The 24,984-nt window shown below is 38.0% G+C and overlaps 1 protein-coding gene across 8 annotated transcripts in view; it reads right to left on the bottom strand.

The window, feature by feature from the left end:
- The window catches only part of CDC14B (cell division cycle 14B), a 97,208-nt gene that overhangs the window by 43,795 nt on the left and 28,429 nt on the right, over positions 1–24,984 (bottom strand). For 6 of the 8 annotated variants that reach the window (XM_089913008.1, XM_022558916.3, XM_022558919.2 and 3 more), the window contains exons 2-4: positions 7,736–7,826; positions 7,111–7,186; positions 4,662–4,754 (exon numbers count right to left, since the gene is read on the bottom strand). In XM_089913008.1, the coding sequence (XP_089769134.1) occupies positions 4,662–4,754; positions 7,111–7,186; positions 7,736–7,826 (260 nt within the window). Of the gene's footprint in view, positions 1–4,661; positions 4,755–7,110; positions 7,187–7,735; positions 7,827–9,167; positions 12,855–24,984 lie in introns of those variants that run through there. The other 2 variants (XM_022558918.3, XM_022558920.3) reach the window with 2 other exon arrangements.

The raw sequence follows: 24,984 nt of genomic DNA, 5'->3' as shown, positions 1-24,984 counted from the left end.
AGCCCGCACACAGCAACGAAGACCCAAAGCAGCCAAAAATAAAATAAATATATAAAAACAAATGAAAGCCTAGTTGTAAGTTCAGCTATTTCAACTCTTGATTTTAATGGCTGCTGTAACTAAAAAAGATGCATTACCATGATACGTAAATGCAAATGCAGGAATGATTACACTTACTTTTTTAATCCCATTCAGCAATGATGTGCATTTGGTTAGTAAATTTCCAACTTCCCAAATGCTAATCAGGTGTGGGGAAAGTGCTGCACATTTTTAAAATGTTTAGCAAATGAGTTCAAAACCCAATGAAACATTATTTAAATGACTTTAAATAGGGTTTTAAAATTCTGTTTTGTGGCTATTCATGTAATACTTCAAAAACTGGTGATTAAAGGGAAACGGCCACTCTTTCTGCCTTCTCGGTAGGAAAATTCGTTTCAGGGTAACCAAAGAGCCCCAACTGAATGAGGGAAAGCTCAATTTCCATAAAAGTAAGCCAGCTAATAAGTGAAGGGGGAATGAAGTAATTAGAAAAATGTTATACTGAAACCCTAATAAAATTATTGATTCAGGCAAGTATGATCAATTGTTGTTTAAAACACCAACATGCATGGTTGATGGGGAACTGAATATACAAACAGTTCCAAAGTAACACCACACAGAATGCTTAAATCATAAGGAGAAAACAATATATTGAAGGGATTTGATGGTTGGCACCTAATCCAGTGGTGCCATTTTTAGCACCACTAATGGAAATTTAGGTATTACATGTCTTCTTATGGGATACAACATATACTACTAATGCACAAGCCTATAGGTAAAACTTCCAGTTCACAAGAAATACAAAGAATGGAGAAGCAAGTTAAAAAATACCACAAAGAAGAAACCAGAGAAATTCAAAAGGTGGAACTTTCTACAAGAAAATAGTGTTAGCTATTATAAAAAATCAGTGTTAGCAAAAAAGGACCATGTGTGAGAGAGATTAAGGACACTACCACCACATGCAATGTGTGGTCCTGGATGAAATATTGGTTTGGACACTTTGGATCAATTGAGAAAGACGAATACAATCTGGGTATAAAGATGATAAAACATGTACTAAAGTGAAAGAACAGATCACTAACTAAAAAAATCAGGCGATAAAATTATACTGGTGAACGTATCCTGCTTCTATAAATAAATATAAAAGTATTTTTTAAAGGAAGTTTTTCTAAATTTCTCAAGGGTCCAAATATGGGTTTTGCACATGACATTTTTTTAAAGCAAAATGACCAAGTTTCAAACTTTTATTTTAGAAATACACTCTCAATCGTGAATTTGTTTTGAAAAGCACTTACTTTGCCACTTAGAATTTCACCTTTACTTGAAATGACCCCAAAATCTGGCTAGGAAACAGCCACTGACTTATCACAACAGGGTAGCAAACTTATTATTTTGTAAAATGATATGGTTCACTTACCTTTTTGTTAAAAAAAAACAAAAAATTCAGTTATCTTTTATGTCCCTCAACTCTTTTATGGTGAGTGGTAAAAAAAGATTTTTAGTTGCACCCTAATTTGTTACCCAAGAATCTACCATTTCAGATAGTTGGCAAATCCATTTGCCAGGCCACATAAACTGTAATATTTAGAAATACAATGTATTTGAAAAGTATGGGCATGTCAATCCTATTTTAAGTATTTGAGTATTTTAAGTATTTATAAAGCCTAACCTCTTCTGTTTTTAAGGTAAAAAAATATAATTACTAACACTTTATTCTCTCACTCTCTCCACATCCCCTATTAGGTCCTTTTGAGTACATAAGAATGAAGGGAGAATGATTCCTTTCAGAGGCCCAGAGTTGAAAAGGACAGAGTCAGTCCTTTTAAATAGAATCAGTCCATTTGGAATACTTCCATCCTGTCTGTACTTCCTCCAGACTTTGTTTTTGTTTTAATATTACTACACCATCCTCTAAGTCAGTCATTAAAAAGACTTATTATCTCCAAAATTCCTCAAACAACTCCAGAAAAGGTCATCAGGCCTGAAGATCAATTTTTGGGGAATTCTCACTCATCTCTACAAATCTTTAATCAGAGGATCCAATAGACTTCAACCAGATTAAACCTACACTACTTACTTACTTTTGATGTTTAATCTTTTGGGGTATCCATATCACGTCTTGACACTCCTTTCCTCCTATTAATAAACCTCCTCTTCTTAGAAGTTTTTCTCCTGTTTCCCCACCTAGCATCATTACAGCTCCAAGCTCCTACTTTAGCCAGCCAGTCATGGTGCAAAGACATTTACTACAGCCAAGAGCTGTAAACCTCCTGCCAACCTGGCTTCTAACTGAACAGAGGAATGAGCTCAAGTTCATTCCTTGAGTCCAAATCGCTTACCTGGCACTTTCCTAACCAATCAAATCAGTGCTGACCTGGGAGTGTAAAACCCTGGAAGGATTTCTAAATGTAAAATATATTAACTGTAGAAAAATAAACTTCTGCATGCCAAAATACAACCATAAACAAAGTCAGAAGGCCAACACCAAACTAGGAACAAGCATGCTAACACATTTTCAATCAGTATGCCAAGGGGTTACTGCTTTTTCACTAGCTATAAAAAAACAACAGAAACAAGATCTAAAAAGAGAGATTTCTTATCTATAAAATTATCAAGTGTTTTGTTTCTAAGACAATGCTTGGTTTGCATGATGCCCACAGCTACCCTCTAAGGGGTTCTTTCACACTGAACTTACCATATCTGGCTACTCAAGGCCCCGCCGTTTTAGGGACATCTCATCTAACAAAGAAAGACAAATGACTGACTCCAATGCAGCCCAGGCAAGCTCTGTGTGCTCTGATCAGGAGAACATTCTCTTAGGTGGAACTGCTTCAGCCATCCAGATTTTCTCCTGGGCAGTGTAATGACTTTTACTGTTACACCAAGGGCCATTTCTACACGGTTCCCTTTAATACTTTATGAACACCAAGAATTCTGGCTGTGTCCCTTTTCCTGTAAAGCTGTCACAATTTACTCTAATCCATGGCATTCCTCTCCCCAGTGACTGGCCAAGTAATGGGACCAATTACCCCAGTTAAAACAGCTACCTTCTCCATTCTTTTTCTTGGGACCCTGCAGAGGCTCTTTCCACCCACCCTCCCCCCTCAGGATTTTTACTGCTAAGTACAATAAACATCAGGAGAGATGACAAAAGCCAAAAAACAAACAAAAGTCCTTATCTGGGTAAGCTTAAAAAAAAAATCAAATTTTAACAAGAGATATAATCTACAACCTGTGTTTCATACAGAGATGATAATGAAACTTAGTTACCTCAGAAACATTTCTCTCAGTTACTTTTGTGAGCACAAGTATAAAAACAAAACCCAAAAAGGCCTTAGTCATTGTTAATGATATACCTTAAACGCAGAAAAGGAAACTACCCAACTTTGAGGTGCAATTTCAACTAGTACCACCAAATTTTGGTCTTATCATTGTAAATTCCAGACGTTCAAACTACATGTCAGAAAATTTTAAAAGAAAGCATGACAGAACCAAGTAGCAACCTGGGACAAGAACTTACCTCAAGAACTCTAACACCAATCCTTTTTTTTTTTTTTTTCGGTACTTGGGCCTCTCACTGCCGCGGCCTCTCCTGTTGCAGAGCACAGGCTCCGGAGGCGCAGGCCCAGCGGCCATGGCTCACAGGGCCCAGCCGCTCCGCGGCATGTGGGATCCTCCCGGACCAGGGCACGAACTCGTGTTCCCTGAATCGGCAGGCGGCCTCCCAACCACTGCGCCACCAGGGAAGCCCACCAATCCTTTTTTATCTGGAATAACTACTCGATATTCTTCTCCACTGAGTACAACAGCTAGCTTCCACACCACCAAAAACATGAGGACCACCACTCTGGAGGACCTCTTAGCTTATTCAGGAAAACCTGTTACTTAGGTACTCCTGAAGATGAATGCAGGCACTAGATAAAATCTGCCTCTAAATAACCACTTTCCATGATATTTACAAATAAATGAAATTCATAACTCGCGAAATACTGGCTATTCCAAAGCATACTTCCAATGACCCAAAAAGGCCAACCACTCAATGTTGTATGTAATCTACACAGTATGTTACCCATTTTCCTACAGTACCGACATGCCATGTCCTTATGGCATGTTTTGGTGTGTTTAGAATCACACCTTATTTAGGAAAACATTGCCTGTATTCAAATTATACAGCACTCTTACCTCATGTGATACACTTTTGATGTTTTTTGGTTTTGTTTTAAATCAATTATTGGTCCTGAGTCCACCTTCACAACTTTACTAAATGGATCACGAGTTAATAAAAACACAGATTTGGGGCATTATTTTCTAACCTTAAGTGCCGTAACACATAAAAAGGTTTTCACACTAGTTGGTCAATTTTTTTTAAAATAGACTTTTTTAGAGCAGTTTTAGGTTCAGAACAGCAAAACCGAGTATAAGGTACAGAGATCTCCCATATACCCCTTCCCCCCTCCATAGCCTTTCCCAGTTGGTCAATTTTTATAAAGCAAAACATGTTCTTTCTGGAAAGAAATCAAGATGTCTAAGAAAAAGTAAGTTCAAAATTTCAACCACAAATTTAAAGTACCACTGTTGTATGTATTTTCACTAATACGTTAGAAAAGTAGTTAAATACTTACCATATAACATCCAACAAGGAAAGCAGCATTTGCCTGTTTTCTCTGATCAGGGCCAGTAAAATGAATAATTTTCTTCCTCATCATTGTAATGGACTGCATAAAGATAAACAGCTGTTAGTATTTCCTTTCTAATTTCAAGTTTTCTAAAACTTTATTTTGTGATTAAAATTAATTCCAAACCTCATAATGTTGAAGCATTCATATTAGCAAGACTTAAAAAGATAAACTTTGATACCCAAAATACCATGTACCTTCCCATAGAAGACATACCCTTGGAGTAGAACAAATGTACAATTAAAGGGTGGGAGAGGAGAAACCTGAAACTAATATGATATCATAAATCAACTACACTTCAATTTTTTAAAAATGTAGGAGAGGAGCTACAAACAGATACACTTTAAGTATAGACTACCTCTGAAAGAATACATAAAAAGCTGGAAAAGGTAGTAGGAGAGACCTTTTCTTTCCTTTTCCTACTGTCTGACTTTTTTTGTTAATCTCTTCCCAAAACCTTTCAATTAACATCAAAGGGTATAAGAACGGGCAAAAATAATTCATTCTGTTAGAAATCAGGATAGTGAATGGGGTAGGGAGGGGTGGAGTGAGGAGGGTGGTACAGAGATAACCAAGAGAGCACAAGTGGGCTCTTCTGGGGTGTTGCTAATGTTCTGTTCTTGATCTGATGATCCAGATGACTATCCATGTATATTCAGTTTGTAAAATTCATTGAGCTGTATATTCATGATCTATACATATTTCTGTATATACATTGTGCTTCAATAAAAAGTTAAAAATAAAAAGGATATGGAATTTAAAAACCAAAGGAACACATGATTTATTAGCTCTTCCTCACCTTGTACTTCACTAATGTGAGTAGACACGTTTCAAGTAAGGGTAAGAAACAGGATATATTCAGTTGAATAAGCACAGTATTCTTTTGCTTCTGTGAGCCAATGTTTGGGTATTTCAATGATGAATGTTACATATTTTCTTTTAGTTGTTTACATAGAGTGAGAAATCCAAGTTGATTTAAAGAAAAACAACAGCCCAACCAGCCCTCAAGCAGCATACACACAAGACACTCTTAATACAAATTCTCAACACACTTTTACCTCTATTAATTGAATAGGAATTAAGTTTCAGTCAGGTGGGATGGTCAACACTGCAAGCTGTTCTGGTAAATAATTTTTTTTTAAAGTTTGAAAAAAGGACAAATATATTCTTGGTTGACCCAAAGGATAAAAGGATGGCCAAGTATGTTTAAAACAAACAAACAAACAAAAAACTTTCAAAATTAAAGTAAAGGAACACCAGTAGGGGAAAAGGAAATTATTTTTAGCTTCTCAGCCCTGTATGAAACAAAAAACCTGCCACTGGCAACTGGAAAAACGGAATGGGGGGAACATAAATACCCAAGGCCACAAATGCTTATATTCCTGTTCCAGCGAGGAATAAAGTCCAGAAAGAAGAGTCCCCATCTCTGTATACATCTCTAGTGAATACAAATTTAATAGAAAAAAGAAAAAGCAACGATGCAACTTCCTTTTTACATATTAGTAACTTCTGACAGATGCTTCTAGCATTTATGGTGTGGAATTTTAAGTTTGATGTTCAAGGGGAAATAGATCTGCCTTACTCACCCATAAATTTTTAGTATAATTTAATTTTTAATTGAAAATGAATTTTATTTCTGTGTAGTAGTTTAATAAGTAATCAGCTGAATAAACTTGTTTTTAAAAAGCACCTGCCCCCCCAAATCCAGTATTTCTACTTGAGAATATACAGTGACTCTTAGAATTGCTAGCGGTATATGAACACCTTTTATTGTACATGACCAACAATTCAGAGTTTTTTAAAATAAATGAATAAGGTCTAAGTTCAAACTAATAGTAATACACTCTTACAATTCAGTGATACAGTCTTAAAGACTGTATGCTGTCTGCCCTTGCTTCTCTGCTCCTTAATCATATGCGTAAAGGGTCATAGTGAAGAGTCACAAGTAGTACAATATCATGCGAGCTTCAAGGCATAATGAAATAAAGTAAGATGAATCCAATTTCTCTTAGTTTTCCTAACACTCCCTATCAAAGTGAAGGCAGAAAGAACAATGACCAAAGGAAGGAAAGCTCCTCTTGTTAGGTGACAGTTCCACTGGCTCAGACAATAAGAGGTTCACTTTATTGACCATCTGAACTTTGGCTTTTCAAGTATATGAGCATCACCAATCCAAACCAGAACCAAATGACCCAAACTTAAGCCATTCATCAACACTCTGGAAAACAAATAGATATACTATGACTTTATAAAACAATAAACCACATGTATGTCTCAAACACCACTCCAGTGAAAAACATTACATTTCCTTTTTAAAAACAGATTTCCCTTCCTCCCTGCAAGATCAGGCTAACAATGATTACTTAAGTGAAATCTTCCGTAAGGAATACTTTACCTTTAATTTCTTATTAATCTTGCAGCAATATCTGTAAACCATTGCTAGATTGAGTGGTCCAAAATCTGCGTAGAAGCTGCAAAAATGAAAAACAAAAATGTGTATGTATATTCCAGATGCTTTGAATATAAATGCCTTTTTGTAGCTACAACATCAAAATAAAGCAAGAAAGCACACACCAAATTATTATAGGTCACACAACTTAAAGGTACTGCCTTACTAATGGAAGAAATACTCTGGTAAAAGATGACTATTAAAATACCTGACAAGTGTTAAAATGCCTAAACCTAACCTCAAATAACAAATAAAAATACTTTCTGAATAAAAAAGCTGTTTTTCCACACATTTTTTTCCACTGGCAAAAACACAGCATCTTAGTACTCTAGTTTATATCTCATTATACTGTAAACTGTTAGAATTTCAAATGTAAATTTTTAAATTTAGGAAGGTTCTTTCATTCTGATTTTTTTCCCTAAGGATCTATTTTATTACCAAGGGTTAAAGCAAAAAGTATCCTGCAACTAACAGTCAACAGATTTGTAATGTTCCAATTTTATAAACATACCTTTAGATTCTTCAAAATAAAAAAAACGTTACTAACAATCTTTGAAAAAGCAATACTTACTTTTCATATTCAAGTTCATTATCTATGCTGAAATAATGTACATTTGATGAACTCTTTGGTCTGCTGTAGAGAATGGCAAAACAAAGGCGATCTGAAATGGAAAAATTGTAATGTTCCTTCCTTCACATCATGAAAAAACATTTCATATATCATGTTGCAACTCTTTTCAGATGAAGTCAAATTTTTATTTTTTTCCCATGCATGTTTCAGATGGTAAGGTTATCAGTGAGTAACTTCAAAATGTTCTGGCTATTTTGGTGGGTAATAATAAGTAAGCAATTTTTAAAAAGGAGAAATTGCCTTTAATGTAAGTTTCAACAGCGGTAAATGACTTTTCATACAGCGATACGGCTTGATTTCTGGAAAACTTTACCCTGGACTAAGAAATTTCGGTAAATGGCAGCATGCATTTGATAGCTAGACCACCAGCCTGGATGACTTTCCCTATGTTTCGCTATGTTTTCAAGACATCCTGAAAAGTCATTTCAATAAGAAACTATGTTTTAAGTAGAGAGAAAACGCTTTCAAAATTGCTTCAAAATTAATGTTTACGGCTATAACACACAAAACAAACCACATGTTTATCCAATGTTCTTAGGGGTCGCTACTTATTTTTTGATTCGGAATCACTACTTTTGTAATGATTTTTACAATCGGACCATTATAGCAGAGGCAAATGAGAGTATTCTGCAGGATGAGTATGAGATGAACCTGCGTTGCATAAAAGCAGTTAGGCTGCTGTGAGGTTTAGCAAGAATGGTAACAGGGTAAGGTTCAGAGGCGCCACCCTTCCTCTCCTGCCCCACCCCAAAAGGAGTTGCCTAAAAATCCTTGGTGAAGCAAAGGCATCCTTAATACCTAGCAGTAGTAATACTAGTAATAGTGCTAGTAGAATACTTAGATTCAAGTTGTGGCAAAATTAAGTACAGCCCTTAAAATAGTAAGGAACAAAGGACGCCAGCTGGCATCCCTTCCCCAAATAGTAATTTAAACAATTTTTTATAATAGTAATTTAAACAATTCAGTACACACAATTGCTGTATTTATTTCCCTATAAACGCCTCAACTTAAATGTCCTGCAACCACAGACACCCAAACGGATGACGGGGCTGACTCCTTTTCAACCAAAAATGACCCTTGATCCCCATGCAGTGACCACGGATTTTGCTCCCTGAGGTGGAGAGCCCACCAGCCATGGTGTAAGGACACAAGGGTCCGAACTGCACACATCTGTGCGGATTCGCCCCAAGGCAGGACCACGCCTGGTGACTAGGAGTCCCAGGAGGCCACCCACTCCCAAGAGACAGCATCGGCCCTGGCACCGAAGTTTAAAGGCACATCTTGGTCATCAATGGCGGCCTCCTCGACCCCCGTGCACTGCCCGATGCCCTCTAAATAGGGGGTGTCCCGAGGGCGCGCCCTCCACACTAACCTTTGATCACCTCGGTCACCAGAGGGGTCCCTGCGCCCTTCAGGCTCATGATCCACAGCATCTGGACGGCGGGGCGGAGGGAAGGACCGGGTGGCCAGGGAGCAACTCGCGGAGAGAGGAGGGCCGTGACTACACCCCCGAAGTTTAAAGAACAAAAAAGTTTAAAGGGACACGCCCAAACACTGGGCACAGCGACGCCCTTCGGCTGGCCACCACACCGCAAACCCGGGAGAGCCAACCCGGAAGTTCAAAACTTCTCAAACTCCCCAGACGGGGTAACGAGGGAGCGGGGCGCGGAAACCAGCCCCAGGCGCCGGGGCTGAGCTTCGCCCCGCCTCGGGGACACCTGGCGGTCGTCTGCAGCGCCAGGGCGCTCTAGCGGCGCAATTCTGTGCTCAAAGTCGGCGTGTGCGGCAAAGGGTCAGACAGGCAAATGCGAAGAAAGCGGCTCCCAAAGCGAGTAAAAGGATTTCTCGGAAGAGAGAAGGGTTCGGCGGTGGATCTGACCCTCAGCCTCGTGCTTGGCCGCCCTTGCCTCCGCCACCAGGGGGCACTGCAGCCAGGCTGGGCTGAGAGGCCAGCGGCCAGGCTCGAGGACCCCGGCCGGCCTGGAGCTCCGTCCTCTCTGGAGTCGAAACCCGCTGAATGTCGGGCTCGCCTGAGTGCTGGTGTCTCATTTAAAATGCAGCACTTTAAAACTGTTCAAAATTTAAAGGTATGCCTAAAGCCGAGGTCATTCATTCCTTTAAGGGCCTCAGATTTCGCCTCAGAAAAATATTAGGATGGTTGAAAAAAATTCTGACACCATGGTAAACGACAATTTATTTTCTAAACCTAAGTTCCTATGTTAGTATCAAGCGAGAAAAAAATAAGTTGCAGTATGAGTACGGTCCCAATTCTGTTATATATAATATGGTAGTGGGATTATGGTTGATTTTTATTCCCTCCTGTATTCTTCTAAATTTCCTACAGAAAAGTGTTACTTTAATAATCCGTGAAAAAAATTTTCAATGACTCTCCCTTAAAACGAACAAGCAATACAGTAACAACTCTTTCCCAAGAATTACACTTTATTTATCATCTCAATACAATATACACATTATATATCACAATATATACATTTTTGCCTCAAAAGTAAAGCTGCATACCTACTACCCTTATTTAAACTTCCAGATCAAAGACTTTAAATGTAAAAAAAACAAAACCATTAATTATTTTTTAATAAAGAATGCCTTTCTAAATGAAACAATCTAAAAGCCATGAGAATCTGTTAAACTAATAAGCATTTTTTAAATGGTCTTCATGGCAATAAACACAAATTCAAGGGATAAACTGGAAAAATATTTTAAGTACATCTCAAGAAGATGCCCAGCTTCAATTTTATGTTATTGAAAAATGCAAATTTAAACTACAAGGTACTACTTTCCCTTCAGACTGGCAAAAATGAAAGGAGTTTGATAAGGCACTGTGTTGGTGAGGTGGGGAAACAGGTACTCTCACTGCCTGTGGGTTAGAACATAAACTGGGACAACCCTCCATGAAGGGCAACAAAGGGCAATTTGGCAGAAATTTCCAAGACTGAAAATTGAACACGGGCAAGATTGCCAAGATGGACAGCGTTATAGGTGTTTACAGGCTGATGATTTATAGGTATGTATCTAAAACACAAATGTATATGATTGTATACGAAATCTTGCATATCTCTGGAAGGAAACACAAGAAACTGGTGTTTGCCTTTATAAGGGGAAACTGAGTATCTGTATATAGGGATGGGTAAGAAAGATTTATTCGTTTTTGTAACTTTTGAATTTTGTAACATATATTACCTATTCAAAATTATGAAGCTTTTGAAAAGGGAACATGTGGGCTAAAAGTGTTTTCCCAAGGCTGACTCTTCATCAAGATATGAAGCATTCAGTAAACGTAGTATAAGACAATATGGAAAATGTCCTTTGCACACATTTAAATAACAGAACTTCTTAGTAACCTCTTGCTTGCTACCATCTCTTGAAATCCAGTTTCTTTTAACAAACCCAAATAAAACTGGAAGGAAATGGGGAGAGGTTTTCCCTCCAAGTCCAAACCTGAAATTCAGTTCCCTAGGAAATATTTTATATATTACAGGTCGGGGAGGAATCACTGATATTTTATGTCCAATTATCTCTGCACAATATATTCTCAAAATTCTATTGTTAGAGTCATATTGTGATAAACCACAACAGAGGCTAGAGTGCTGGGATGAGAGCTATTTATTAGAAACCTGGAGCTAGAAAACAGGTCTCTTTACGTTTTGCTTAAAAGTTCGTGATTAGGGCTTCCCTGGTGGCACAGTGGTTGAGAGTCCGCCTGCCGATGTAGGGGACGCGGGTTCGTGCCCCGGTCCGGGAGGATCCCACATGCCGCGGAGCGGCTGGGCCCGTGAGCCATGGCCGCTGAGCCTGCGCGTCCGGAGCCTGTGCTCCGCAACGGGAGAGGCCACAGCAGTGAGAAGCCCGCGTACCGCAAAAAAAAAATAAAAATAAAAGTTCATGATTAAACTTATAATCCTATTGTAAACACACGTATCCTCCCTTTAATGTGTTTGTTGTCCTCCCTTTAACGTGTATGTTGTCAAAAACTGAAGTGGTAAACTCTCTTCCCTCTATACCCCATCACATAATGTCACCATTCCTGCTTCTTTGACTGATGTAATACAGTAGAAAGAAATGAAATCTCATGGTTTTAAAATACTGACAAAAACATTCAAAATCCATCCTTGTGCCAAATTTGTCTACAGTTCTTATTTGGCTTTTGGGCCTCCCGTTTACTACTTCTTTCTTTAATAAATACTTGTTAAATAAATGAATAACATTTTCCTGCATAACAACTAGCTATCTGGGGGACAGTTAATCATAAAACAGAGAGAGGTATGTTCTAAACCAGAGGTCCCCAACCCCCAGGCCATGGACCAGTACTGGTCCGTGGCCTGTTAGGAACCGGGTGGAACAGCAGGAGGTGAACAGCGGGCAAGAAAGCAAAGCTTCATCTGTATTTACAGGCGCTCCCCATTGCTGGCACTACCACCTGAGCTCTACCTCCTGTCAGATCAGCGGTGGCATTAGATTCTCATAGGAGCGTGGACCCCACTGTGAACTGCGCGTGGGAGGGATCTAGGCTGCGCGCTCCTTATGAGAATCTAATGCCTGATCATCTGAGGTGGAGCTGATGCAGTGAGCTGGGAAGCGGCTGCAAATACAGATTATCGTTAGCAGAGTGGTTTGACTGCACAGAGGCCATAATAAATCAATGTGCTTGAATCATCCTGAAACCATTCCCCCCCTCCCCCGCCCCATCCTTGGAAAAGCTGTCTTCCACGAAACTGGTGCCTGGCGCCAAAAAGGTTGGGGACCACTGTTCTAAACCAATTGAGAAATATATATAGCCGTCAGGTGGCAATGATAATACAGTATCTACGTTTTAGTAGAAATGATTAAAATAACTCTACTATGGACACAATGAACTTCTCACTATTTCTGTTCCCCCCTGGAACTAGACTGACTTCACAAGTCCTGGCAGAGGAAATGGAGAACTAGACTTCCCTATCTCTATTGGATAGGGAAGTCTGCCCTTGGTGAGCTAACTGCAAGACAAGCAGAAGGGAGAATCACACCCCTCGGGAACAAGAGAGAACAGGCCAAAGAACAGGCTCCACCTGAACAGTGACTGTCCCTCAGAGAGGGTCAATAGCCATCGCTCTCATCTATTATTAATCCCTCATTCTTTGAGATAAGTAGTGACCAAGGGGAGCAGAAGAAGAAATGTTCATAAAATTACTGATTAATAAAAAGAAGCAGTACCCCCTAAAACAATGGCAGCTAACAATTATTGAGAGTTTAGTGCCAGGTATTATATTAATAAGCTCATTACAACCTACAAAGCAAATACTACTACAACTATCAATATTTTCCCAGAAAGGAACCCTAACCTTAAAGAGGCAAAATGACTAACCTGAGCAGAGTCACAAAACTTGTACAGTAGCAGAATTAGGATCTGAACACAGGCTATTTGGGTGAAGCCTGAGATTTTTAAATTCCTGCCTCAGAGACTTGCCTTAATATAAAGCAAGAGTAATTAAAACAATACTATTTTAGCACAGCAACATAGAAATATGAACCAAGGCATATATGAAAACCTAGTATATGAGAAAACTGGTTTTTCAAATCAGTCACAAAGAAAGCCATATTCAATAAGGGACAAATGTCTAAGTATGAAAAGAAAATGAGGTTCCAATCTCACATACTATATAAAACAAATACCAGTTGAAATAAGTTTTTAAAATCTTTCAGGTAACTATAAAATTATAGCAAATAATTTTACAATTTAAATGGGGTTTTTAAGCATGACACAAAACTCAAAAGTTATAAAGGAAAAAAAGCAACAGAAACTTACAGAAAATATATAATAAAGGGCTAATCATCACAACTGATAAAAAGCATCTGTAAAGCAATATAACAACCCAACAGAAAATAAAAATCTATAAAGGCTACAAACACTCAATTCAGAAAAGAAATACAAATAGCCAATAGCATATTAAAAGAAAATTAATCTTACCAGTGGCTCAACATTAAAATGTCCAACATCATGAATAGATTACAGAAGAAAGCCACATAATTATGTCATTAACTACAGAAGTCATTAAAATCAACTCATTCCCAATTAAGCCTTTATACAATGGGACTAAAAGAGAACTTCCTTAAACTGATAGATTATCTTCCAAATACCTCTAGCAAAATATAATACTTCATGCCTTAACTTTGTAAGTATCTCCCTGAAATGAAAAGCAAGAAAAAAATTCCTACTACCATTACTCCTATTTAATAATGTAATAACTGGAAATACTCACTGATGCCAAGATAAGAAAAAGAAATGAGAGAAGACTTAGAAAGGGAGAAACAAAATTGTCCTTATTTACAGACGATTGTCTGCCTAGAAATTACAAAAGAATCTGCAGACAAACTATTAGAATAAATAAATAAATGTTTGTAAACATTTATTTATTTCTGGATATAGATGATTAACACAAAAATCAGGAGTTTTTCTATATACGACTTGTAATAACTAATTTACGAAATATAAGTGCTTAATTATTTATGGACATATGGAAAGATAAAGCAGGGTTTTTCTAAAATTTTATTTTATTTTTTTATACAGCAGGTTCTTATTAGTTAGCCATTTTATACATATTAGTTTATATATGTCAATCCCAATCTCCCAATTCATCACACACACCCCCCATAAAGCAGGTTTTTAATGGGAAGATTCAATGTCACAAAGATGGTAATTTCCCTCAAACTAAATGCAACTCTTATCAAAATCTCAACAGAGCTTTCCACAGAACCTAACAAGCTGATCCCAAAATTAATCTAGAAGACCACAGGGCCAAGAAGAACCGAGACCATTTTGAAAACAAACAAGAAGGGAGCCCTTGCCCTACCAAATATTAAAACTTACAATAATTTAGGCTTGTAGAATTGGAACAGATATACTAGATCTTTATCTATTATATACAACAGCCCAGTAAGAGACTACACATACACAGAAACTTCCCTTATGACACGCATTACACATCAATGGAAAAGTAAGAATGCTCAACACACATGGTGTGGTGACAACTGGTTGTCCATATTGTCTGGGGTGGAAGGAGGGGGGAAATTCACGATCCTCATCTCATACCACAGGCCACCAACCCCCAAAGAAGAAAAAAATCTCAGGTGGATTAAAAGCCTAGCTATGAGAAGAAAAGCTTTGCCAAGTCTTAGAATATAGAAAAATAACTCATAACAGTGGAGTAGGGATGGATTTTTTTTTAAACAAGACTTAAAAAGCCCAAACTATAAAGCAAAAAGATTGAGAAATTTGATTATATGAATATGTAATGTTTCTGCTCAACATAAGACCCCAAAAACAAAATTTAAAAAGATAACTCACAGACTAGGAAGATAGGTACAATGCATAAAAGCAACAAGGATTAGTATTCAGAATTTACAAAGAACTATGAATCAAAGAGAAAAAAGCTAACACCCCAACAAATAAATGGGCAGAGGATGGGAGTAAGAAATTCACAAAAGAAGAAACCTAATTGTCCTACCTTGCTCCTCTTTTTCCAATCTACCTACAGTGAGTATGGTTTTGGTCTACTCTATGTCCTGTGATGAATTGAGTTTATTAGTCAGAGTAAGGTATGTAAAAATAACCCTGAAATCTTAGTGATTTAATTTACAACAGAGGCTATTTCTTGCTGGGGGGCTATGTTCAGCCCAAGGATCCAGGATGATGGAGGCTCCACCAGTTTGCAGATGCACCATCTGGAATTTATCCCTGGGGTTGCCAGTGACTGCTTGTGTAAGTAATTCCACTTGCCTACAGATCTAAATGTACACAGGTATAAACCAAGCCCCATAATGTTATCAGTAATAAAGCTTACATTTTAATCTTTATCTGTTTAACTCGTATGTTCCTCAATTAGTACAGAATTAAGGTGGGGAAAAGAGTAATCTTGTCTAAAGATGCTCCAGACATCCTCCCCCCAAATTATGTTAGTCTCCAGATTCACCTATATTTCTAAAATATTTTATAAATGAATTTTTTAAAAGGGAGCCACTAAAAGAATTTTAATAGTTTTCATACCTTTCAAATCACTGGAGCCAGTGAAAAATTAAAACTAAGAAAACGTGATCAAGGCACCAAACAGCAAGAAGAAGCATGGCAAAGAGAAAACAAAATAAGTGCAAACATATCAGTAAAAATAAAACATGCAAAATATTTAAATTCACCTATTAAAATTTTTTCAAATTGAGTTAAAAAAATTCAACCTATATATTGTTTAATAGAGATAATTAAAACAAAACCATATAGAAAATATTTAAATCAAAGGATAGAAAATGGTATGCTATACAGTTGCCAGGAAAAAGAGCAGGTATATTAATATCAACAGCAGATGAAATAGAATTCACAGCAAATAACAATAAAGACAAAGATGTTTCACGATTATGTAATCTAACAAGAGATTACAACAATCACACACCTTATGACAAAAGATTTTAAATCTATAACACAAAAACTAGTGAAAATAGGAAAAATTAGTAAACCCATAATAATAGAAGGTTAACACACCTCCAAAAAATAAAATAAGTAATTAGAAGCCTGATCTAGTAAATACAGAGAACCACTTTCAACAGAGAGCACAAACTTTTAAAAACATAGGATATTCACTGAAGTCATCACATATTACGTCACAAGGAAATCACAACAAATTCAGGAAAGCAAAGATCATACATACAGATCATACAGTTAACACAATACAAAATTTGAAATTCATTGATGTAAATACAACAAGCAAAAATCTATCAACATGCAAATGTTTAAAACCCATTTCTAAATAACTTGCAACAAAGGGAAATTAAAAGAGAATTCAACAGGGCTTCCCTGGTGGCACAGTGGGTAAGCATCTGCCTGCCAATGCAGGGGACACGGGTTTGAGCCCTGGTCCAGGAAGATCCCACATGCTGCGGAGCAACTAAGCCTATGCGCCACAACTACTGAGCCTGTGCTCTAGAGCCCACAAGCCACAGCTACTGAGCCCACGCGCCTAGAGCCCATGCTCTGCAACGAGAGAAGCCACCACAACGAGAAGCCCGCGCACCGCAACGAAGAGCAGCCCCCGCTTGCTTCAACTAGAGAAAGCCCACACAGCAACAGAGACCCAACACAGCACCCCCCAAAATTAATAAAACAATTCATCACAAATTATTTTAAAATTAATCTCAATAAGAATTCACGTTAAAATCTCTGGAATATGCTTAAACAAAAATCTGAAGAAAATCATCTGCCTAAAGAAAGGCTCCCTCTGTCACACCATTCACAGACAAAATTAAATTCTACCTGTATTAAAAAGCTGAACATAATAGTTCTGGTTCCCTACGTTCCAGGCCATGGTAGGATTGTCCTGACTCCTCTGAGATTAAATGAGCAGAGGTGAAATATGCGACTTCCAGGCCAGCCCATTTAATTGATGGTACAAAACCCTATAGAACTCTCTGACCAGCAGCAATCGAGACAATAGCTGAGGGCTTCCCTGGTGGCGCAGTGGTTGAGAGTCCGCCTGCCGATGCAGGGGACACGGGTTCGTGCCCCGGTCCGGGAAGATCCCACATGCCGCGGAGCGGCTGGGCCCGTGAGCCATGGCCGCTGAGCCTGCGCGTCCGGAGCCTGTGCTCCGCAACGGAGAGGCCACAACAGTGAGAGGTCCGCGTACCGAAAAAGATAATAGCTGAAATACAGCCATTTTAGAAAACTGGCCATATTTATAAAAAATGAACATCACACATCTTTTGACTCAGTAATTCTACTTCTAGGCATATATACAACAGAAATGCATACACATGTTCATCAAGAAAGGTACAAACAGTGGTTCATAGAATCATTATTTGTAATAGCCAAAAATTGAAAACAAATCAAATGTCTAGAAATGGTGGACTGAAACACTGTGGTACTTTCTCACAGTTGAATATTATATACCAGTAAGAATGAATGAATGAACTTTGACCATGCACAACATCATGGATGACTCTCAATAACACACTGTAGTGAAAGAAGCCAAACAAGAGTATGGCTTCATCACACAGTCTGATTCCATTCAAACAGATTTCAAAGGCAGACAAATCTATGGCAATTAAAAATTATGATAGTGTTTATTCTTGGAAGGGGAGTGACTGTGAAAGAGCACAAAGGAGTAGTTTCTAGAGTATAGTGATATTCTCTTTCTCAATCTATCTGCTAGTTACTTACCCATGATGTACAAAGCTGTCAATCAAGTTCACTTTGTGCACATTTCTGTGTATGTATGAATCATTACAACACATTACAGACATCTGTGTATATTATAAAATAAATTAGACTTCAGTTATGTTATACTGAATTAAAAGTTATATGTGTAGTAGTTATGCTCCACTAGCTGGGTCACAAAAGTAAGAAGATTTATAACAGTTCTTACTAACCAGTGATAGACATGTGTCATAAATAAAAAATAAACCTTTACTTGTTACATGCCACTAAGATGTTGGGGTTGTCATCACAGCATAACCTAGCCTATCCTGAATGATACATATCTTTAGATATTTAAGTCTTAAACTAAGACACAAAATGCAAAAGCTATAAAAAGAAAGGATTTGATAAATTTACAAAAGACACCATTAAAATATTTTTAGAAAGGGGGTGGGAAGAAAGTAGAATACAGGATCCAACCTGAAAAAACTCCCAACAGCCAAAGCTGGAACAACTTGAGCAATGAAGTAAGTACATAATATTGGATTATAACTGAAAGTATAAAATAAATATGGGGACTTCCCAGGTGGTCCAGTGGTTAAGACTTTGCCTTCCAATGCAGGGGGTGCGGGTTTGATCCCTGGTCAGAGAGCTAAGATCCCACATGCCTTGTGGCCAAAAAGACCAAAACATAAAACAGAAGCAATATTTTAACAAATTCAGTGAAGACTTTAAAAATGGTCCACATCAAAAAAAAATAATCTTTAAAAAAATGTTTTTAAATAAATAAATATGCATGAATATATGCTGATATAAAAAAGTGATTGAATAAATAAATGAAGAGACCAATCTTCCTTATATAAGAATTCCAAGTAATATATACAGATACTTCCCTCTAAGAGGTAGAGCTTAACTCTCCTCAACTTCGAGTATGGGTTGGACTTAGTGACTTGCTTCCAAAGAATATACTGAGTTGGCCAAAAAGTTCGTTCGTTTCCCCATAACATCTTGTGAAAAACCCGAATGAACTTTTTGGCCAGCCCAACAGTATGGAAAGGGAAAGATAGTAACTTTACAGAGGAGAAACCTGGCCAACACTACTTTAACCAAGTGTTCATAATTCATCAGTGATGTTATGCGGATGTCATGTACCCCCAGATGTGATCCAACAAGAAGGGTGCTTCTCCTGTGTGGTATTTTATTCCAAACATCCAGTCTAGTCATTAGAAAATATCAAACAAAATTTGAGGGACATTCTACAAAATACCTGACCAATACTCATCAAAACTGTCAATATCATGAAAAACATAACTGAGAAATTCTCATGAACCTTAGTGGCTAAGGAGATGACAACTAAATGCAAGGTGGTATCCTAGATTAAATGCTGGAATAGAAAAAGGACATTAATGGGAAAACTGGGGAAACATGAATAAAGTCTGGAGTATATGTAACAGTAACATACCAACCAGTGTTGGTGTCTTAACGCCACATGGTAACGCAGGATGATGTTATGAACCGAATTGTGCCCCCCCCCCCCACAAATTCATATGTTGAAGCCCTAGCCCTCAGTGTGCCTGTATTTAGCGATAGGGCCTTTAAAGAGGTAATTAAGGTTAAATGAGATCATAAGGGCGGGGCCCTAATCCAATAGGACTGGTGTCCTTATAAGAAGAGGAAAAGACGTCAGGAATGCATAGCACAGACTAAAGGCCACGTGAGGTCACAGCAAGAAGGCAGCTGTCTCACCAGAAACCAATCCTGCTGGCACCTTGATCTTGGAATTCCAACCTCAACAATTGTGAGAAAATAAATTTCTGTTGTTTAAGCCAATGAGTGTGTATATCTTATTTTTGGCAACCTGAGCAAACTAATACAAATGATAACATTTAAGGAAACTAAAACTGGGTGAAGAATATACAGAAACTCTCTGTAGCATCTTTGTAATATTTCTGCAAATCTAAGTTATTTAACCTAAAAGGAAATGGACAAATTCTTAGAAAGGTACAATCTTCCAAGACTGAACCAGGAAGAAACAGAAAATACGAAGAGACCAATCACAAGTACTGAAATTGAAACTGTGATTAAGAACTTCCAACAAACAAAATTCCAGGACCAGATGGCTTCACAAGTGACTTCTATCAAACGTTTAGAGAAGAGTTAACACCTATCCTTCTGAAACTGTTCCAAAAAATTGCAGAGGAAGGAAAACTCCCAAGCTCATTCTATGAGGCCACCATCACCCTAATACCAAAACCAGAAAAATATACAAAAAAAAAAGGAAAATTACAGGCCAGTATCACTGATGAACATAGATGCAAAAATCCTTAACAAAATACTAGCAAACCAAATCCAACAATACATTAAAAGGATCATACACCATCATCAAGTGGGATTTATCCCCAAAATGTAAGAATTTTCAGGGACTTCCCTGGTGGTGCAGTGGTTAAGAATCCGCCTGCCAATGCAGGGGACACAGGTTCGAGCCCTGGTCTAGAGAGATCCCACATGCCGCAGAGCAACTAGGCCTGTGCCCCACAGCTACTGAGCCTGCGCTCTAGAGCCCACAAGCCACAACTACTGAGCCCACGTGCCACAACTACTGAAGCCCGTGCACCTAGAGCCTGTGCTCCGCAATAAAAGAAGCCACCGCAATGAGAAGCCCACGAACTGCAACGAAGAGTAGCCCCACTCACTGCAACTAGAGAAAGCCCATGCGCAGCAATGAAGACCCAATGCAGCCAAAAATAAATAAATAATAATTTTTCAAAAAAAGAATTTTTCAATATCTGCAAATCAATCAGTGAGATATGCCACATTAACAAACTGAAGGATAAAAACTATATGATCATCTCAAGAGATGCAGAAAAAGCTTCTGATAAAATTCAACACCCATTTATGATAAAAACTCTCCAGAGGGCTTCCCCGGTGGCGCAGTGGTTGAGAGTCCACCTGCCGATGCAGGGGACATGGGTTCGTGCCCTGGTCGAGGAAGATCCCACATGCCGCAGAGCGGCTGGGCCTGTGAGCCATGGCCACTGAGCCTGCGCGTCCGGAGCCTGTGCTCCGCAACGGGAGAGGCCACAACAGTGAGAGGCCTCCATACCGCAAAAAAAAAAAAACTCTTCAGAAAGTAGGCATAAAGGGAACCTACCTCAACATAATAAAGGCCATATACGACAAACCCTCAGCTAACATCATACTCAACAGTGAACAGCTGAAAGCATTTCCTCTAAGATCAGAAGCCTACTCTTGCCACTTTTATTCAACACAGTTCTGGAAGTCCCAGCCATGGCAATCAGAGAAAAAGAAGAAATAAAAGTAATCAAAACTGGAAAAGAAAAAGTAAAACTGGAAAAGAAAAAGTAAAACTGTCTCTATTTGCAGATAATATGATACTATACATAGAAAATCCTGAAGATGGTATCAGAAAACTACTAGAACTCATCAATGAATTTGGTAAAGTTGCAGAATACAAAATTAATACACAGATATCCCTCACATTTCTATACACTAACAACGAAAGCTCAGAAAGAGATATTAGGGAAACAATCCCATTTACCATCGCATCAAAAAGACTAAAATATTTAGGAATAAACCTACCTAAGAGGCAAAAAACCTGTACTCTGAAAACTATAAGACGCTGATGAAAGAAATTGAAGATGACACAGATGGAAAGATATACCATTTTCTTGGATTGGAAGTATCAATATTGTCAAAATGACTATACTACGCAAGGCAATCTACAGATTCAATGCAATCCCTATCTAATTACCAATGGCATTTTTCACAGAACTAAACAAAAACTTTTTAAATTTGTATGGAAATACAGAAGACCCCTGAATAGCCAAAGTAATCTTGAGAAAGAAAAACGGAGCTGGAGGAATCAGGCTCCCTGACTTCAGACTATACTACAAAGCTACAGTCATCAAAACAGTATGGTACTGGCACAAAAACAGAAAAGTAGATCAATGGAACAGGATAGAAAGCCCAGAAATAAACCCACGCACCTATGGTCAATTAATCTACAACAAAGGAGCAAAGAATATACAATGGAGAAAAGACAGTCTCTTCAATAAGTGGTGCCAGGAAAATGGGACAGCTACATGTAAAAGAATGAAATTAGAACATTTTCTAACAACATATTCAAAAATAAACTCAAAATGGATTAAAAACCTAATGTAAGACCGAAAACTCTTAGAGGAAAACATAGGCAGAACACTCTCTAACATAAATCGCAGAAATATCTTTCTGGATCCACCTCCTACAGTAATGAAAATGAAAACAAAAATAAACAAATGGGACCTAGTTAAACTTAAAAGTGTTTGCACAGCAAAGGAAACCATAAACAAGATGAAAAGACAATGCTCAGAATGGGAGAAAATATTTGCAAATGAAGGAACTGACATGGGTTTAATCTCCAAAATATACAAACAGCTCATGCAGCTCAATATCCAAAACAACAAAAACAAAAACAAAAAACCCCACAATCAAAAAATGGGCAGAAGACCTAAACAGAAATTTTTCCAAAGAAGACATACAGATGGCCAGAGGCACATGAAAAGGTGCTCAACATTGCTAACTATCAGAGAAATTCAAATCAAAACTACAATGAGGTATCACCTCACACCGGTCAGAATCACCATCATCAAAAAATCTACAAACAATAAATGCTGGAGAGGGTGTGGAGAAAAGGAAGCCCTCATGCATTCTTGGTGGGAATGTAAATTGATAGAGCCACTCTGGAGAACAGTATGGAGATTCCTTTAAAAATTAAATATAGAACTGCCATATGATCCAGCAATTCTACTCCTGGGCATATACCTGGAGAAAACCGTAATTCAAAAAGATACATGCACCCCAATGTTCACTGCAGCACTATTTACAATAGCCAAGACGTGGGAGCAACCTAAATGTGCATCAACAGAGTTGATAAAGAAGATGTGGCACATATATACAATGGATTACTCAGCCATAAAAAGAATGAAATAATGCCATTTGCAGCAACATGGATGGACCTAGAGATTATCATACTAAGTGGAGTAAGTCAAAGAAAGACAAATACCATATGGTATCACTTATAGGTGGAATCTAAAAATATGATACAAATGAACTTATTTACAAAACAGAAACAGACCCACAGACTTCAAAAACAAACTTATGGTTACCAAAGGGGAAAAGTGGGGGGGAGGGATAAATTAGGCATTTGGGATTAACATATATACACTACTATATATATAATAGATAATCAACAAGGACCTACTGTATAGCACAGGGAACTCTATGCAATATTCTGTAATAGCCTATATGGGAAAAGACCTGAAAAAGAATGGATATATGTACATGTATAATGGAATCACTTTGCTGTACACCTGAAACACAACACTGTAAATCAACTATACTCCACTATAAAAATAAAAATTAAATTAAAAAAAATAAATAAAAGTTATTTTAAAAAAGCAACTGACTGGGAGAAAATATTTGTAATTTATATAACAAAAAACATACATATTATACAAATATTTTTTAATTCCTATGAAATATCTTAAAATTGCAAACAGTCCCATAGAATATTGAGTCAGGTATAGCAAAGGTAAGTCAGAAAAATAGAAATGACAAAAGGTGAGATGTTTAAACTAACTAGTAAACAGAAAAACAAAAAGTATAAAACAATGACATTGTATTTCACACCATCAAACTGGAAAAAAATTTAACAGTGCTATCAGTTAGGGAAAGGTTGTGGGGAAATTGTTACCTTTATACAAGGAAGATGGGACTGAAAATTGGTAGAGGTGTTCTGGAGAGCAAGCTGGCAGAATCTGTTATGCATGTATCCCTTGACCCAGCCAGTCCCCCTTCTTCACATCTACCTCAGAGAAAAAGTAGCATATGACAAGTAAGAAGCTGTAAGGATGTTTACTGCAGCACTGTCTGCAGTAAAAGTAAGCTGAACTAACTGTTAGCAGTAGAGGAATAATTACATAAAACTGTGGCAGTCATACCATGACTTAAAATTAATGAGGTAGATCAATATGAAATATTTCCACAGTAATACAAATTATTTTTTTTAAAACTAGTTGTTCAACAGATACACGTAAAAATGATAAATCTAAGCCACAGGCAAATTTATTTGTATGAAAATAAACAGAAAAGCAACTGAAACAATATCCCTACCAAACTGCTTATGGAGATGGCACTGGAATTGGGGCATGGTAAAGGAAATTTTTACTTTATCAGTATTTACTTGGGTTTTTAGAACATCTTGGTGTTCATTTATAATTGAAAATATACTCTTCTGGAGAGTAAGGGAGGGATGGGGAATGAAGTCTTTCAAGACTGTCTTCCCCTCAACCTGGGTACCCTACTTCCCTGATAATACGTGTGGTAAAACAACAGCTATTTCCAACCAGGACAAGATCTACCACCACAGTGCAGACAGTTTAAATAAAGCATCAGCAGCTACTATTTTTTTTTTTTTTTTTTTTGCAGTACGTGGGCCTCTCACTGCTGTGGCCTCTCCCGTTGCGGAGCACAGGCTCCGGACGCGCAGGCTCAAAGGCCATGGCTCACGGGCCCAGCCGCTCCGCGGCATGTGGGATCTTCCCGGACCGGGGCACGAATCCGTGTCCCCTGCATCGGCAGGCGGTCTCTCAACCACTGCGCCACCTGGGGAAGCCCAGCAGCTAGTATTCTTAAATGGAAAGATGAGTTAATAATCCCAGCCAGTTACCTTTCACGATCACAAGCTTTCAGATCTTGGTCTATCCTTCATCCCTGGACAGGAGATTCAAAGTTGTTTGACTCTCAGTACACTTTAAGGGGAGTAACTGAGGAGTGGGAACAGTAAGAGAGCTGTAGCAGCTGTTTGGCCCTTCTCTTTCAAAACAAGAGTGAAATCTTCCTGTTGAAAAAAATCATAAAGTACTGGGACTTCCTTGGCAGAGAAGTGGATAAGACTCCACGCTCCCAATGCAGGGGGCCTGGGTTTGATCCCTGGTCAGGTAACTAGATACCACAT

The sequence above is a fragment of the Delphinapterus leucas genome, chromosome 6 (genome assembly GCF_059928025.1).
Source record: "Delphinapterus leucas isolate spDelLeu-1000000601 "Yukka" chromosome 6, BTC_Dleu_Yukka2, whole genome shotgun sequence".
Lineage (NCBI taxonomy): Eukaryota > Metazoa > Chordata > Mammalia > Artiodactyla > Monodontidae > Delphinapterus > Delphinapterus leucas.
Note: the sequence above shows the minus strand (reverse complement) of the source record. Positions and strands in the feature narration are given on the sequence as shown.